Source organism: Quercus lobata, chromosome 7, assembly GCF_001633185.2.
Source record: "Quercus lobata isolate SW786 chromosome 7, ValleyOak3.0 Primary Assembly, whole genome shotgun sequence".
Lineage (NCBI taxonomy): Eukaryota > Viridiplantae > Streptophyta > Magnoliopsida > Fagales > Fagaceae > Quercus > Quercus lobata.
This window is the reverse complement of record NC_044910.1, coordinates 25,861,358-25,879,343: the sequence shown is the minus strand read 5'-3', so window position 1 is coordinate 25,879,343 and position 17,986 is coordinate 25,861,358. Positions and strand designations below refer to the sequence as shown.

Sequence of the window (17,986 nt, the reverse complement as noted above, 5' to 3'; positions counted from 1 at the left end):
AAACCTCTTTTTTTTTTCTTTTTAGAAACAAACACAAACACAAACACGCAAACACAAAAGAGTGTGATTTCAAAGTGGCTTCCCTCTCTCTTGTGTGTGTGTTTGTTTTTTTAAAAAAAGAATGGATAATTGTCTCATATTACTTAAAAGAGTGTTGTGTGTGGTATAACTTGTCACACATTCCCTTAAAAGTTACCATGGCTTTTGTATTAGAACCCTTAAAACAGAAAAAACTTGAATTAATTAAAAAAGGCAAAATAATGTTGTTTGAGTGTTTTTTATATACGTGTGAAAAAATATGTGAAAAAATATGTGAAAATGTGTGTAAGTGTGTTTAAAATGTGAAAAATGTTGCTCAAGTAAGGCTACCAAACGGGCCCTAAGTCATGGTGAATCTGTGTTACAAACGTTCCTAGCAAACCACTGTCAACATGAATTGCTCAATCTCCATCAAATCCCTCCTTAACGTCCTCAACACGTCAATTGATTTCATCAACTGATTCAGACCACTAGCTCAGGGGTTTGAATTCTGCCTACAGAAAAAACTAGTTAATGTGAACAATTAAGTTAAAATTCCATTGTAGCTTATAAAACCAGAAGAAGTTTCTCTGCAGACAGAAAGGCTTTGGACAAAGACCTTAACATTGTCCAAATTTTTAGAACGTGGGAGTTTAATTTGTCTCGCATTTTTTTTTAACTCTGATAATCCCTGGTTTTTCGTTTTTAGAAGAGGCTGAGTTGTATGCAGAGTTGTGGAGACGTATTTTTAAGAGAAAAGAAAAGAGAAAACTAAGAGAGTTGTATTCTCTTAATAGTAATTATAGTCTAATGGATTAAAAGAAGTGGACACAATATGTGTTCGAAAATAAAAGGGATTCGAGAATTTATAGATCAAATGGAGGACGATTGATTATCAGTATATTTATTTTACACATTCCTACGGCCATACTGGAGGATTTAACCAACGATTTTACAAACCCATCCCCAACAAAAAAAGCGGTAAAATAAAAAACCAGTAAGGGAAGAAGAAAAACGGCTAATGAAAAAAAAAATCAAATAAAGCCAACTGTACGCAATATACATATCCCCCTTTGTCAAAATCTTCTTATGTACTGCTAAGTTACACTGGAGCTGTATGTGGAAAAGCCACCAACCTCAAACCAAAGAGGTTAACTTAATTAATTAAGAAAAAGAGAGAAGGGCAGAGCAAAAGCAGGGTGCGTTTAACATTATAAATACACTAAATCAAGGGAAAACCTCTCCCCTTCGCCACCCACATCGGAGAAAGAATAATACAGCCTAAAAATCAATAATCAAATCTTACGGAACTCAATGTGAGCTTCACTTGTATCCTTCAACCGAAGAACTTGTTCTGATCCCTCCATTTCCACGTAACCAAGGTGAGACATTGAAGGACACTCAGTATAGCTAATGTGCTGGTGAAGGATCATCAGCTCTAACCTAGTTGTATATTTTAACTGGCTTCTCAAACGTGTGACGGTTCTGCAAAATTTTGAGGCAAATTAGTGATGAGATATAGAGATCTCCATGTGAACCCGACCATAGTCTAGCATAAGCACAAGGCTCTAAGCTTTTCAGTAAAAGATGCAATGGTAAGTGAACCAAATGGCTTGCAACACATAAGTGGACCATATCAAAAGCAGTTTTTACTAAATAGTTCAGCATTGACTTTTGTTAGTGGTGCAAATTCTACAAAGGTGACACCATGTACGAACTTCAGTACAGAGGCATCTTACCTGGTGTACTGCATAAGCCCTCTTTGGGGTATTATCAGAATGCTCCAATCCAAGGTACTGCTCCCAAGCACCATAAACATCTCTTCTCTGAGGAAAACATATTAACACATTCACTTGTTAAAATAAATAAATAAATCAAAACAATCAATTTAAATGCTGAGCCAAAACAAGACCAATAAAAAACAGTTGCACTGGTGCTCATCACCTAGTGTTTACAAGTAAACATAGACGCACCTGAAAACGGTTAGATACAATGTCAGAGTCTTGCAGGTACTCTGGGCGACCCATTGACAAAAAGGCAAACTTCCACTGAACAACCAAAAGGATCAAAAGCAAATAATAATAACAAAGGATCAGTTTTCAGCTAGATATGTAACTATGGTATAGAAAGAAAGCAATACCAAGTTTCAATGATATTAATATGCTATACAAATTTGCAAGCTTCCAAGCAGCATAAAATCAGTACCTTTGAAAACTCCTCATCTGGAACCTGCAATTTCTTCTGGACACGCACTTTAACTTCCTCTAAAGTCTCACCTTCATGTATGACCAAGAAAAAGGGTTCCCCAAAATTTTGTACTTGCTGTTGCAAGAAACATAAAATAAGATCCTTGAAATTTTCCATGCAACCAATTGCCATTTTTTACTTAAATAATAAAACAGCTTGAAAAATGTAATAGGGATCTGAACCAATTATCTGAATTGCAATACCATTTGGTTTTGTGCAGTCTCTTTCGTGAAGTGATAAACGTGAATCAAACGATCATGGGGCCCAAGGTTTTTCTCCTCTTCTGGAATCTGAAATTCAATAAGTAAACATGATCAGCCTCAATTCTAAACCACTGGCAACTATGTATGCTGAATATTAAGAACCAAAACCCTAACTGTTCAACTAGCAGAGAATCTATCAACTGTTCCCCCAAATAAGAGGGAATAGGTAAAACATAATAAATAGATAAAAACTAATGAGTACATTCCAAAAATAGAACTTAGATAAAACTTGCCTCCTCTGCACGCAATGTCCAGTATTGGTCATTTATATTCTCAATTTTTTCATGGGGTGGAAAGATCTGCAAGCAGCAGAGAGAAAAGTAATGGGCACATACAGTGTACAACATAACTGACATTAATATTTTAGTGAATGAAGACGTTTCAGATACGGCAACACATGCTGCCTAATTCAACAATGAAATGATGATAGTCATTACCTTATAGATCTTGTGATAGAAAACCTCAAGTAGTCTAAGTTCAGCATTTGGATGAGACAACTCTACCTGTTTCAAGTGACAATTGAGGAGAAGATTAATCATATTGGAACTAGAAAAGATTTGACATAGGAACATGAAGACATAAATTGCAATATATAATTGAAGGGTGCAAATTGCAAATCTGCCACTTATGAATAATACTTTCCTTGAGACTCTTTTTACTAAAATAGAAAGAGGGAAAAGAACCTTAAAAGAATAAACACAAAGCATGAATTCATCAGTTATGGCAAAAACTTACCTTCGTTTTTAATACATTAATCACATCTCCAACAGTGCTCTGTTTAGGCAATCTGATGTTGTGTATTACCACCTGAAAACAATTTAAAAAAGATTACAAGGAGAATCAGATATATAAGCATGATCCATGAACACACACACACATATACAACAAAGTGGTGATAGTTATAGATTTCAGACGCACTTCATCCTTTGTAGCATGATGAAAAGCAACTTTCAGATTTTTAAGACCTTGCAATTCAGGCAGGGGGATGTCCAAGACTTCATAGTACAATATATCTGAGGTCTGCAAAATGGAAAAACAAGAATAATTTACACCCACCAATAAGAGTAAAAGAACATTTCAAGAACTCAAGCCACGTGACAGACACCACACCTGATTGTAATGGACTAGCATATCTGATAAATGATCATATCCCCGATATTTAATAGGTTGGGGCTTAGGTTGCTGAGAGTAGCAGTTGTGAGATGTGAGTCTTATTTTTGATGGATCATCCAAACCAATTCGCCGAGCCACTCTCTCCACAACATCATCATAACTGTGTACCTTCGACCTAGAAAAAAAGAAAAAAGAAAAAAAAAAAGGGTAATAAAATCAAATAACACCAGTGATGATGCTCCTACTGCACAGAATAATTGTATCAGATGGAAATACTTACAACTCTAGACAAAAATCATCCTCCTTCGGTCTCTCCAAAGATCGAAAACGAACAACCTATTAAGCATCACATCATAAAGACGTAAAATTGATGCCTTGGCATAATTACAAAATATTTCAAAATTTACATTTGACAGGACCACTTAAATATCTAAGTGGACAAGGGGGTCACAACCATGCCTAGCAAACAATTACAAATATTTCAATAAACGACCATAGCATGTTTACTGATTTGAGATCTACAAAAACCAGAGGACTGGAAAGAAGATGCATATTAATTGCACTGTACAGTGACAAAAGATTAATGGTCACAAGTGCTTTCTTCTCTTTCCTTTTTTTTTCTTTTTCTTTTTTTTTTTTGGTTTATAAAGTGATGACTAAGACTTGAAATGATTGCATGCTGGAAAGGGGGGTCCAGTAATCAAAACTGTAGTAAGGTTTAAGTACTGCTATGCTTTGCCTTATGCATAATCCAGAAACTATCATCTTCCTTTCAGATTTTCTTGTTCTTTTGAACTTTACATTAATTCGATACAACCCTGTATACCTATTTTCCTTCAACAAAGTCCTTATTTCTCAAAAAAAAAAAATTATAGCAGAATTGCTACTCTTACAACAAATCTTCTAGCCCATTAAGGATATATGGATCTTTAACAATATGGGATCCACAATAAAAATACAAAATCTAGTTCATCCAGACTACCATTTCTAACATTTATCTGCTAGATTCCAGCAAGGATGACCATGGCAGGGAGGCCAAACAGTAATGCTTCATCCAGTTCCACCTAAACTGCATGATAGTTGAATAAACTTCTATTCTCACTAAATAGTATTAACAACATTTTTTTCCCCTAAAAGAGTAACTACATCCTTATAGACCAGCTGAAATTCCCTTGTCAATGGCTCTAAAAGACAAAATACCTAACAGCAATTGAATCATTGATACTTTTAAGGAATTATATTGATTTTATCATATACTTTTGTTTTAACATATAACAAATGACATACATAGGCAAATTCAAATTGGATCGATAATTCTCTGCACATCAACAAGGACAGCTTATTTTTACAACAAGCATGTTATTGGATGTAATTTAGGTTATTTACTTTTGGATATAAAAAGTCGGGACTACAGCATGGCTACTGTATTTATATTATCCTACCTTTACTTTCTTTTATTTAGCTGGTTTATTGTTATCCCTAGATGGAGCCATGGAGGGGTGGTCCAGATCAATTAAGCAGTAAGATTTGCCTTCTATTCATAGACCTCATATTTTGATCAAATATTTCTTGTTTGAAAGCCTGGTGTTCCTAGGGAGAATTTTGGTATATTTGGATGGAGGGAGAGTATAGGGGAAGGTGGCTGGAAATTCTAGCCAACTCTCCTCTACTCTCCCTCAATCCAAACATAGGGTTTAAGGATTAGAGTAAGAGAGCCTTGCTTGTATCATACCAAATTGTCATGGGACAAATTAGGAAAACTGCCTACAATTGCTCCTATGATGGATGCATATGATTCCATAAGAAGGGATTTATGATTGAAAGATTATTTATATTTAGAAATGCACATGATTTTGATGGTTAAAATTTGCAACATTCTATAAATTATGTTTGTTGGAAGTCTTGACAACAGCAGGAATAGATTTTATGATTTGAAAGGCTAATGACAATTAATAGTTAGGAATAATATGTAGGGTTTTAAAGTTTAAGGGATAGGGATTTAATTGGTTATAGGCTTGTGAAGAGTTGCAAAGAAGATAATAATCTGACAGAGGGCAGTGAACAATGAACATGAACAGTAACAGAGGAAGAGAGCCAAAGAAAAAAAGGGAAAAAGAGAAGAATAAAACAAGGGAACACATGCCTTCAATAACCAAAATACTCGATATCTATTAATCAAAATATGAAGATTACAAAGGTACTTATAGCCATTGACTCTTGTTCAACTAGAGGTAGGACCCAAGAAATAACACATATGACTACTAGAAAGCCCTAGAAAACTCTAAACTTGACAAGAAAAACAAAATAAATCCCGATTCTACCCCTGCACATAAAAAAAATCATAACTCTTAAACTAATGACTAATATTAATAAATGTACATGTTTTAACCCTAAGACACTGGTGATATGACCTCCAAAAGTCAAACCCATGTACATCTTCCTTCATTTGGACATCGCATGAAAGCTCCACAAATGAAAGCTCTAAGTTGCCAAAACTGACAACAACTTGACCTTTCTTCCATTGCTGCATCACAATGTCCTAGAAACTACAAGAAGCTAACAAACTTTATAAATATCAGTAATCAAGTTTTAAAATTTTTGGCAGATTGACCTGGCGATTATGCACATATTCCAAAAATGATGGAACATCTGGGTATCGGCATTCTTCTTCACTTTCAAGTGGAGCAGATTTCTGGAAGCAAATAATGTCCCCATCTTCAATCTAGAAAAAAAGTAACAAAAGGTAAATTACTACTCCAAATGCCATTTTACAATATATATATCCAGACATGCGGTCTACCTGACTTAATCGAAATGAGGTCCTCTTATCAAGGTGCTCGCACATGACACAAGGGTCAAACTTTATTTCCTGAACCACAATTTATAAAATATATTGACTAATAATTTTAATTTGAACAACATGATTAGCCATAGAGCACAAAAAAAAGGGATGAAACATGCTGAACAAATAATTTTTTTGGGACACAAACCTCGTAAAGCTCTATCTCCTCATCAGGGGCAAAGCCAGCCATTTGGTTAAGTTTTTCTAGAATTTCTATGGGCTTACCAGAACTCTTCACAAAGAACCTACCAACATATCTGGCACCATGAAAGAAATTTGGTGTTACAAAGCATAAAAAGAATAAACTCCCAAACAATAAAAAAACACAGTAAAAAGGAAGAAATCACTATATACCGTAGTTCTCCTTTCTCAGGGTCATAAAACTTGAAGAAAAGAAGAATGTCTTCTTTAGTTTTTTCAGGAGGAGGAATAGGACGTAGATCCTGAAATACCATATTTGAATTAGTAAAAGTGTAGAAGAATTATTTGTAATATTTACCCTAGCATTGTAATTTCAATGGCTGTTCAAATACACAGGTAAACAATTACAGAGTAATCTGCCTGTATCATAAAAACAGCATTACCAGACCAAGCTCCACTTCCAAAAACAACTTTAGTTCCGCATTATGTGTCTTATTTGAAACCTCCCTCAATTGTCCAACCTACAACCAGCAAATGGTTATCATTAGCATCACAATACAAATTTACCCAGTTATGCAGACATAAAAACATGCACTTTTTACATAGTATTGAGCATATGATGAGTCATGACAGAATACAAGAATCCAGCATAACCCTTGACCAGAACACTGAGGACATGGTGGTTAATTGAGAGAGGATTAATCTAAACATAAACTAGAAGTGTCAGATGTATGTGTGTGTTTATGTGCCACCCATAATTAAATCAAATTTAGATGCATTTATAATATATTAACTGAACAAAATTCAGACATACTCACAGAAAAAAGAAATTTTTTTTAAAAAAAACTTATTTATTAATCACAAATATTAAGAGTTTTTATAGCGTTCGAACATATAAATTAAAAAATTTAAGAAAAGAAAGAAAGAAAGGAAAAAACAAAAACAAAAAAAACTTCCGGACAGAGAGAGGATAAACACAACCAAGGAATTAACCAAAAATTGATAAAACCCCACCAAGAGTTAACATAATTACTGCACACAATGAATCTTTTCATGGATACACATGATAGATACAATCCCCCTCAAAACATCAAAAAATAAAATGGCAGTCTGAGAAAGTTGTTTTGCACACTTGAGATGGTTTTACAGAATGATTTCACCTCTACCATTGTTGATCTTCCAGCATCCAACTTTTTTCAAATGACATTAAGAAATATGCAGAAAGGGGCACAACCTTTTTTTATATATATAAAAAGGGGCACAACCCTAAAACGTGGGAGGTATACAAAAAAACACACCTAAAATGAATCTAACCTCTAAAATCTAAGAGGTCAAAAACTCCAACAAATTAGGAAAAAAAAAAACTAGTAGCAGCCATCCAATCATGCGACAAAAAATTGAAGCTTCAGTTCCACAACAGAATCTTCACGTCCCACACAATTCATAGCATTTTGGTCCTTCCAAATACACCACATAACTTAATAGTAGAAATATCTTATTAGATTTAGATCCCATGTCAATATGGAACAGCCATAGGTACTAAATAACTAACAAGAATGGCAAGCCATATTAAGTACCTATGCCCTTATAAGTTATAACTATTAGAAAGGAAAACACAGCACAAGAAGCAAAGCAAGATGCACTTACAGATTGTGATTCCTCCTGAGGTAACAATGGTCTATTGGGACGATAAGTATGGTTTTGTCTCTTTGCCCAAATCCAAAATCGCTGAAATTGCACTGGTATGCCAAGCTCTTTGGCAACGTCCTCCTGGAAATCACCTCAAAATTAGAAAATGAGAAAATAAACACTAAGTTTCGTGACAAAAGTACAGCACAGTGGCAAATAAGCAACAACAAAATGCAGAATTCACTAAATTTAAAAATACCAATTCCCCCTGTAAAAAACGCAATTGTCAAATAATTAAGAACAAAGAGAATGCACAAAAGCTTGGAGAAAGATGAACAGAATAATTGCCTTAAACAATAAATTTCAACCATTTTCTAATCAGATTCAAAGTAGAAACATCTATAGTACCTTGAAAACATTAAAGGGTGTCTGTTTCTGAATACGGAAATTACGAACTTTTTCATGATCCACAAGGTCAAAATATATATCCCTTCCAATCTGTTCTGCAAGGTCCTCATCTCGTGCAACCTGGATTCATTAATTAATAGCATAAGTCATGAGATTCAGAAAGAGACACCTAAGCTAGTCATTGTAAAACAATTAGCTTAAAACAAGAACAGAAAGGTAAGAAAACCTTTATGATAGTATACAAGTGGGCCTGTGCTTTATATTTTTTCTTGTTCTCCTTCTCTTCTTGTTCTTTCTTCAACCTAATCTGAAATGAGACATTGTAAGCCAGTTTAGATCCACACATGCAGTTGGATGCTCTCGGAATGGAGTGATATCATTTAAATCATGAACAAATAAAACTAAGCATTTACCCTTAGATGTTCGGCTATATCCTTCTCATCAACATTACATATTATTTTGTCCTTATCACTATCACGTATGTATACAAGCATGTAAGCGTTTGAGTATTTTGTAAATTTGAAGGGAGTGTTATTGAAGCCAGGATTGGTCGGTGGCAACTGATCAACATGATAAAAGACAATGTCAGTTGAAAAAAAGATGAGAATATTATAAAAAAAATTAAAAAAAAAAAAAAACAGAGCATTTAGAAATATTTATAGAGGGGAAAAAAAGGAATACCTCTTCCTCACCGCCATACTGCTCTTCCAATGCCCTCTTCACATCCTCCTTTGTCACCCGCTCATCATCAAATTTGAACCTAAAAGGACAAAATATTGTCACCACAAATTTAAGGCTCTTACTATTGTACATTAAAATCACGTACAAACAAAACAAATGAACATGCACTAACATTTTGCATGCAAATTGTTTAGGCAAAAACTGAAAATTCAATGAAATTTTTTACAAATACTTATGCATGCACGGTAATCCATTACATTACAATTTGACTGCAAGAAAATGGATTCCTTAAAGAATGCATACCACTGATCTGAGAGGGTTGGCCTGATAAAAGCATAATAATGTCCACCATGCACCCCACCACTATGGACCAAAACACTGCAATAGAAGAATTGAACACATGAAGATGCAAGCAAATCAAAAGAGTATATAATCCATACCAGTTAAATTATCAGATGCAAAAGCAGACATGAGCAATAGCTTCTAATTAACAATCAATATAGGGAAAATTTGAGATTGATTATTGACACTCAGTTATGTATCACTCAACAAGAAAATGGAATCAGGCTTTGCCTTAATAATTTCAACAAAGGAGATTCAAAGCCTCACACAAATAATGAATATGTCCTGTGAAAGTATAGCATAGCACGGTCATGTGCAAATGAATTGATTAATGCATGGTAGGAGAGAATGAATCCAAGTTGATGGAGCAAAATAGGTAAAAGGAGGCTAAAACTAATATGGATACAAATAGTGAAGAAGGATAATGCTAAACTGGGAAGTTACAGACATTAGTTGATAAGGATCCATAAAGCCAACCCAATTTAATATTAGAATAGAACATAATTGAATTGAGTTGAATTAACAGTACGGTATAACTAAGCACGACCATCACTTGGATGCTTTAGACCTGTGGTTAACCCAATTAGCTCATTGACGCTTTAGACATGAAATGTTATAAAAAAAAAAAAAAAAATTTAATAAAAGGGAAATAAAAATTTAAAAGAAGCAAGCCTTATCCAAATCACAAGAAGTCAACAGAATGCAGACATGCCAGAAAACATTCATCTAGCCAACACCGATCAAATGAAAAAACAACATTTCAGCAAGTTGGTCAATGAAGTCATTGGCATACATCATACAAACTTCTTGAAAACAACAAATTTGTAAGTCAAAAGAAATGACTAAAACCTGTGAAGTGTGTAAAGGTTGCGGACACTCCTATCTGCTTCAGGTGACAGATATTTTCCATTCTCCCTATCAAGGTCAAGTTCAAGAGGAAATTCATAGCGGTCATTTATCTGCAAAACCAAAAGCATCCAGTAAATAAAAAAGGAAATATTAACCACCAAAAAAGGTTGAATGCTATATAAGACTAATTATTTAACCACTGAAAGACAGACTACCAGCATTGAGCATACCTAAACAAGTTCAACCCATTAGGGAAAGAAAGCACACGGTGAGTGCTTCTTATTTAAATTAAAAACTAACAATACTACTGACCATAAGGGACCTATCTTTAATGCAGACCCATAATGAAGATTTATACACAGGGCAAAGTTGATAGCTGCAATTTGTGAATAGATGGACAGGAGTGCAAGCACAAACCAAGAAGAAGCAGTAAAATCAGTTTCTGAAACTGACCTTAACCATAGTGTCCCGCATGAAATCATATTCAAATCGCTTTAGCTGAAGTTGAAGAACTGGGGGAAAGTCAATAAACAAGACACCCTTCTTTGCATCCTGAAATCAGCATTAATCAGAAATCCTAGAGAAAAATATTTAAAAAGTTCATTACTAAACAAGAAAAAACTCTACATAAATGATGGCTTGGGAAACTATTCTATGGGAATTATGCTGACTAAGTACCACAACAAGTGAGGAAGTACAAAATTATATCCACCCAAACTCCATTTGTTCAATTAAACCCCATGCAATTTCTATGTATATATTACTCTTGGAGAGAATTTATATTGCCTTTCTTTGTGCTTCCAAAAGTACTCTCTCAACACCATAAACAAACTCATTTGCCTCTAGGTCAATTTTAAATTATATAGATTTCATGTGAACCCTGATAAGTCCTTGGAGTGTCCAAAGTAAACCCCAAATTTTGGGACTAAGGCTTGGTTGTTGTTGTTGTAGTAGTATATATTTCATGTGAAATGAAAGAGAGCATCAGTCCAGGTGCATGCAGCCTGAGCACGAATACAAATCACTTCACTTAAACTTAGAATTATCTATGATAATAGGAATCTGTTTACAATCATAACAATTGCTTTAATTTTACCACTTTAACCTAGATTCAAATGGTTTGCTTCAAAGTGCCAGCACAATATAAGAATGGTTTTGCTGGCCTATCATGATCCTCCCAAAAGAGCTCCTATATGTGCCTTAGAAATTGAAAGTATGAATCATCTCAACATATTTAGGTTGTGGTTACCCAAATTTCATACATTTGGTTCCCCATCAAATAACAGTAACTCACCTGCAGACCATGTTCTTCAGCATGGTATTTATTATCGCCCTCAAGTCGTTCAACTTCCACATATTTGTCAAAAGAAGCATAAACATCCCGACAGCCTTTGACATCAAGTTGGAGGTCTGCAAAGTAAATATAAGTTTTGATATCATGCACTGCAACTAAAAATGATTTCTCAAAACCCCAGACAATTCAAACTTGCACCAAGAGTAAATACCATAAAATGATTCTTTTCTTGTAGATTTGTAGTCCACATTGATGCATTCAATGTAATTCATGTGGTGTCCTTCAAATAATTGCTGTATTGTCCCCTCCACAACAGTCCCCTGGACCAACAGGGCAAGGATTAAAAGAGCGAAACAAACATAAATGTTTATGGCAGAATTTGCTAAACCTCATATACCTTCATTTTGTCTTCAAGCTTTTCACACAGAACTCTATTAAGTTCTTGCACATCATGTTGCATGAAAGAATCATATGTATCCCATCCAAAAGACTTGGTCAATTCTTTAGTTGCAACACTGCTGTCATTATATTGAAGCTTATAGAATAAGCTCTGTAACGCCAAAGGAATGCTTCCTGAGGGCATGTCATTTTCAGTTGTTGGCATATGGTACACAGCCTGATGTCAACATTCCAAAAATAAGGTATTTCCATCTATATAATATCGACATAATTCACAGTGACTTAGGGAAACATGAAACACATTTTGACCTTTCTAAAGTAAGGAATATGGTAGAGAGTTTGAAGAAGAGAGTTCATGTAACATGTTGCTCCTTGGTTCTTAAGTCCAACATAACCAGTCTCCTTCTTTGAGTCATAAGACCAGTAATCCAAAACCTTGCGAACAGCAACCTCAGCTTCAATGACACATGCATCATTGACAAGGTACCCTCTAGCAGGGTCATAAAGATCACTGAGAGGCATGAATGATGTGAAACCCCAATCACTCTCTCTTGCATTGAACTGATGTTGTGTGTCTGCAAAATACAAACATGAAGGTCTAAAATTATGGCCATTTTTTTTTGTAGATAGGTATGAAGGTCTAAATTATGGCCATTATATATATATATATATATATATATATAGGTATGAAGGTCTAAAACTATGGCCATGTTTTAATATTATAAAAATTAAAAAATTAAAACCTTAATATTCAATCTACCAGGCAATTGGATTAATTTTGAGGAAGAGCTTTTCTTGGTTACACTAACTCACTTAAGCTTGAAAAATGAAAAAGTGCACAGAAAAAGAAAAGGACACAAATGTATTAACTAGCTAAAAGCTTAAGCTGATAGAGAGCAAAATCATTTAGTTATTTATATGTTCCTATAACACCCCCCCCCCTCCCTAAATAAATAAATCATGTGCAGCTCCTGTAGCATGAGCCATCCATGTGAGCGCACACGTATATAGCTGCTCATTTCATAGACTGTACACGTGGATGTATTTCCGGATTATCAGAAAACATGGGTCTTGAACCCAATATGGTTAGTTTTAATACCATATTAATATTTTTGCAAGTTTCTCTAAAAGCTTAAGCTGAAAGAAAAACAGCATAATTTTTACTGTTATATGTTCCAACAATAAATTGCAGGAACTATTAATATCAACAACATGGCATACTAACAAAATTATAGAACAAGAAATTGTACATTAAATACATTCATAATGATCGATAATTATTTGACAACGCAACATGACACTGATAAGAGAGATCACAAATTCCATCAGACAAAAAACCCTTTGCCTTAAATGACAAAATGACAAAACACACAAGCCTGAACAGAAGGAAAGGACAATAACAACAGTAAAGAACACACCCTTTCGTATCGAGTACTTGCTGTGAACCTGATTAACCACAGCCAGGCTGAATTGCGCGTATCTACTCCAGCCATAAGGCAATGTGGACGAATCAGCGACATCCAAATACATTGACAAATGATCCACATTGTTCCCTTTGGGAAAAACAAGTATCCTCCTGATAAAAACACAACAATAGCACGTCCAATACAGATCATAACACGTGAATTAAAAGCACGCTACCAATGTGTACATAACTTTAACAACAACAAAAATTCAAATTCAAATACCATTTATAGCTACCAACGACAAAAACCTCGGAATAGTGCTTCTTGGTATTCAACCTAGTGAAATTATCAATTGTCCACGTGAATTTCATAGACGGTGGATCCTCCACTTGCTGATTCTCCACCGTACTAGCTGGCTCCGCTTGCGCCACTACTATCAAATCAATACAAATAAAAATTCAAATCCACCAAAAAAAGAAAAAAAAAATCCAAAACCCTAACTTCATAACCGATCAAATTAGAAACTCTGCCACACTGAATTAATGAAACTCATAGAGAAACCACAAATTCTGGATCAAATCAGATTTTGATGGAAATTTAGGGTTTGAATGAATGTGAGAGTGAGAGAAAAAACCTTCCATTGGCTGAGGGCCTTCGACTACTACATCTGAATGCGGCACGAGCATCTCGTCTTCCTCTTGCTACATACACAAAAATACGCAAATCAGAGCTCTGATCAGCCAAAAACCTAACCTAACCTAAAACCTAACTCCCAACTCTAGCGAATCAATCAAAACCCTAGCAAACCAAACTTCAACGAAGTGAAATTCCAAAAAAAATAAAAATCGAAGCCATTTCGATGCCTCTGAATCGAACCAGAAACCCTAGGATATCAAAATTGAGCCAAAAACCAGTGACTCCGATAAATGCTAAATATATATAGGGGAAAGAGATACAGAGACAGAGACAGAGAAAGAGAGTTGGTATGTACATCTAACGGCGGCGGAGTCATCATGGTCATTGGTGGAGAAACCTGGACCGTTGGATCGATGAATCTGAGATAGTGAGTGAGTGATTGAGTGATGAGAAGAGAGAAAAATATAAAAGCCAAGCAGGCTTAGCGAAGAGAAGAGGGACTGTGCCGAGAGAGAGAGAGAGGGAGAGAGAGAAAAGGCCTTGGGAGTTTTGGAAAGGGTAGAGTTGTGGTTTTTCAGGGAAACCCGAGGGTGTTTTTGGGTGTTCGAAATTTTTGGCGTGTGGTTAGTCTGTGTCCGGGACGATGGTCAATGACCAGTGAAATTATGACACGTAGTCAGATTTCGTGACGTGGTAGCCTTTCAGGGTCACGTGCGTGTACACTATTTTTTTATTTTTTTGGTTGATGGGACACTATTTATTGACTGTATAATCCATATGCTGCTAGACTGCTAGTCTTCTATTACTACCAAAATTTGTTCTTTTTTGTGGTTTTACTTTTTCTTTTTGTTTTTAGATATTTTTTTGTTTTGTTATGCAAATGATTTTCCTTGTAGTACAAACACCTTTTTTTGTGTATTTTTAATGTTAATGATCTCTTCCTATCAACCGACACTATAAAACTACGTATCAATAACCATAATTTGTATAAATCTCTTAAGGAGGATTTTGTGGGATTCTATGTTGTATTATCATTGATTAAGATGGTTTTTACAAGGGGGAGTTTTCTGAATTTTAAAAATCAATAAAAAGAAGACTTCTTTTAGGGGAAAAAAAATTAGTAGTTTAGTAGAAAACAAGTTTTTTGGGCTCGGTTAGTGACTGTGCTTTGAGTTTGAATATGGTCGGTTTTGGTATAAATATAAATAAAATAAGAGAGGAATATGGACTTTAATAATTGCTTTTTATTAAGCCAAAAATACTAGTACTACTTCCTCAAAAAAAAAAAAAATTCTAGTACTAATTTTTTTTATGAGATATCATATGTTGGTCTTTGTGCCAAACTATAAAACAAATTAAGATTCTTTTTATGATATATATCTATCATAAAATTTTATTTTAAAATAAATGGATAAAATTGTAAAAACACCATAATAGATTCACTCTCAATCCAAAAAAACCCCTCAAAAATCTCATGTAACGATAGAATGATGCATGAAGCTTAGAATTTTTCCAAAGAGACTTCTTTTTTTTTTTTTTTTTCCCCAAAGAGACTTGTCTCTAGGGTCATTGTTTCTTAAAATTCCTTGTCTTTAGCAAACAAATAAATTTATTTATCCCAATGGAATTTTAAGAGAAGGTGTTGGAGGGGGGGTTGGTGATGGCTAGAAAATGATATAGTATGTATGTTAAAGGGGTGGGGAATAGTGGGAGTGGTATGATGTGGTAGTATGACCAAAGAAAAAGAAAGATATACACTAGCCCAGAACAGGACGATGGTGATGGTGCAATATTCGTAGTAGTCTTCTCAATGATGACTCTATTGAAGTGGATTTGATTGAGGTAGCAGCATTGATAAACTGATAATGGGAATTGGCATTGGTTGGGGTACCTGTGGATTGGGCCAATAAAGTGCGTAAAATAATTTGTTGTAAGCAAACTTCAGCTCAATCCAAGTTTGGGCCTCGTTTACGCAGCTCAGTCCTAGCCTTGGAGATATACGGATGGGCCCATGCATGGGTTCTACTCTATAATCTATATATTGTGAATGTTACTGCATATGTATACATAAACATCATAATAACTAGAACGTAACTTAATGATGAATTATAGTGGTGCTATTGATATTGATTTGAGTTATTAAATATATAGGACATTAGTTCAACCAAAACATTTGAAAGTACCAAAAATAGTTTTTCTTTGCAATTTTCATTATATTAGTTATGTTCTCATTACGTTGCTATTACGTATATAATTTTAAAAATTATTATTAAAATACTACATATACAATATCAATTCACAGTCATTGTCAGTGAAATACTACTAAATACAACACAAAATAAAAGAATAAATTGGTCAAATAGTATCTCCTAACTTGAATGGGGATACATGCATGGGATCATGCATCTCAATTACATTTTGTTACGTACTTACGTTCAAGATTTTCGCATACAAAATATTTGAATAGAAAACAATATAAAAAAATATGCTCATTAGTCCAGGGAAAAATATAACAGCAAAAATCTAAACAATTTAATTTGTATCGAAAACTAATGAAAGCAAAATCTAATTTTGATTACCTAGTTAGTAACAGACTGTACATAGTTATGGTATATTACATAAATGATTTATAAATTTGATTTATTTTTTGTTACACAAAAAATGACTCATAAATATAAAATTATTCAAACTCTCTCGATCTCTAATTTTATATAGAGTTAGATATATGATTATGTTTTTTTTTATGGTTTATTTATATTGGATTCCTCGTTTTCTATATTAAATTTAACTCACTTGGTACAAAAATTAAAAAATATAGATTAGATAGGACATGTGACACAATTAAACTCCAATTGAAATCTAATTTTTACACTAAATTAACTCACTTGACACAAAAATTCAAAAACTTAGATTAGATGGGACATGTGGTGCAAAATTGAATTTTAATTGAATTTCAGTTTGAAATCTAATTGGATTTTCTCTCAGTTCTATATATTAATATATATATATATATATATATATATATATGCAGACTATTAACTAGTGCTCACATTATACTTTGTAGTAATTGAGTAAGGCGGAAATACATTTTTCATCCCTACATTTTGACCCTATTCTCATTTTAGTCCATACTTTTTTATTTTATCATTTTTAGTCCCCAAAAATGAAAAAAGTGTTCCTTTTCGGTCCCTACCGTCATCTTGCTAACGAAAATATCCTACGTAGCAGACGAAATGCACTATTAGCACACTAAATACTAACGTGGCCATTTTCTTTGAATGATAATAGACAGCTAGTAATGAAACAAGTTTTTCTTTATTTCTTCTTTCTCAGAATGGTTGAGGAGCCTTTACACTTAATAAAATACCAGATCTCACTCTTGTTTACTATGTTCTTTCTTTTCTCTCTCTTCTCGAGATTTGATCATTGTACATGAACGACCTCTTCCTTTTTATAATTCCATTGCTTCAATCTTGGCCCTCCACCTAGATGGAGGGTATTCTTTCCCTTGGATACTTGTCACATCCTTCTCCTTCCCTTCTTTCGAGGCTGTGTTAGGCAAGTAACAGGTTGTGGGACACTATTCACGTGTCATTCGGTCATTAATGTGACATGCCCAGTTGGTGTAGTGCATTTAATGAGGACGTTTTTTTTTTTTTTGATAGATAATGCAGAGGTATGGGTAGCTTCTATAACACCCGCCTCACTTATATTTAAT

The 17,986-nt window shown here is 34.3% G+C and overlaps 1 protein-coding gene across 2 annotated transcripts; it reads right to left on the bottom strand.

Moving 5' to 3' along the window:
• Window positions 1–1,037: 1,037 nt before the first annotated feature.
• Window positions 1,038–14,821, bottom strand: LOC115954211 (ubiquitin carboxyl-terminal hydrolase 12). 2 transcript variants are annotated; one of them, XM_031072122.1, is made up of 32 exons: window positions 14,624–14,821; window positions 14,267–14,333; window positions 13,915–14,065; window positions 13,645–13,802; window positions 12,536–12,801; window positions 12,225–12,443; window positions 12,039–12,147; window positions 11,828–11,943; window positions 10,987–11,085; window positions 10,534–10,643; window positions 9,646–9,720; window positions 9,343–9,421; window positions 9,075–9,221; window positions 8,888–8,968; window positions 8,662–8,781; window positions 8,272–8,394; window positions 7,068–7,145; window positions 6,838–6,926; window positions 6,632–6,740; window positions 6,442–6,510; window positions 6,253–6,363; window positions 3,922–3,977; window positions 3,639–3,816; window positions 3,447–3,548; window positions 3,264–3,335; window positions 2,966–3,031; window positions 2,762–2,827; window positions 2,469–2,555; window positions 2,224–2,340; window positions 1,992–2,066; window positions 1,758–1,844; window positions 1,038–1,503 (listed from the first exon to the last, which is right to left on the bottom strand). In XM_031072122.1, the coding sequence occupies exons 1-32, from the start codon at window positions 14,651–14,653 to the stop codon at window positions 1,462–1,464; spliced, it is 3,354 nt and encodes a 1,117-aa protein (XP_030927982.1). In that variant the 5' UTR covers window positions 14,654–14,821; the 3' UTR covers window positions 1,038–1,461. The 2 variants fall into 2 exon arrangements, with proteins under 2 accessions (XP_030927982.1, XP_030927983.1); XM_031072123.1 differs by having other exon boundaries at window positions 13,915–14,062.
• Window positions 14,822–17,986: the final 3,165 nt, after the last annotated feature.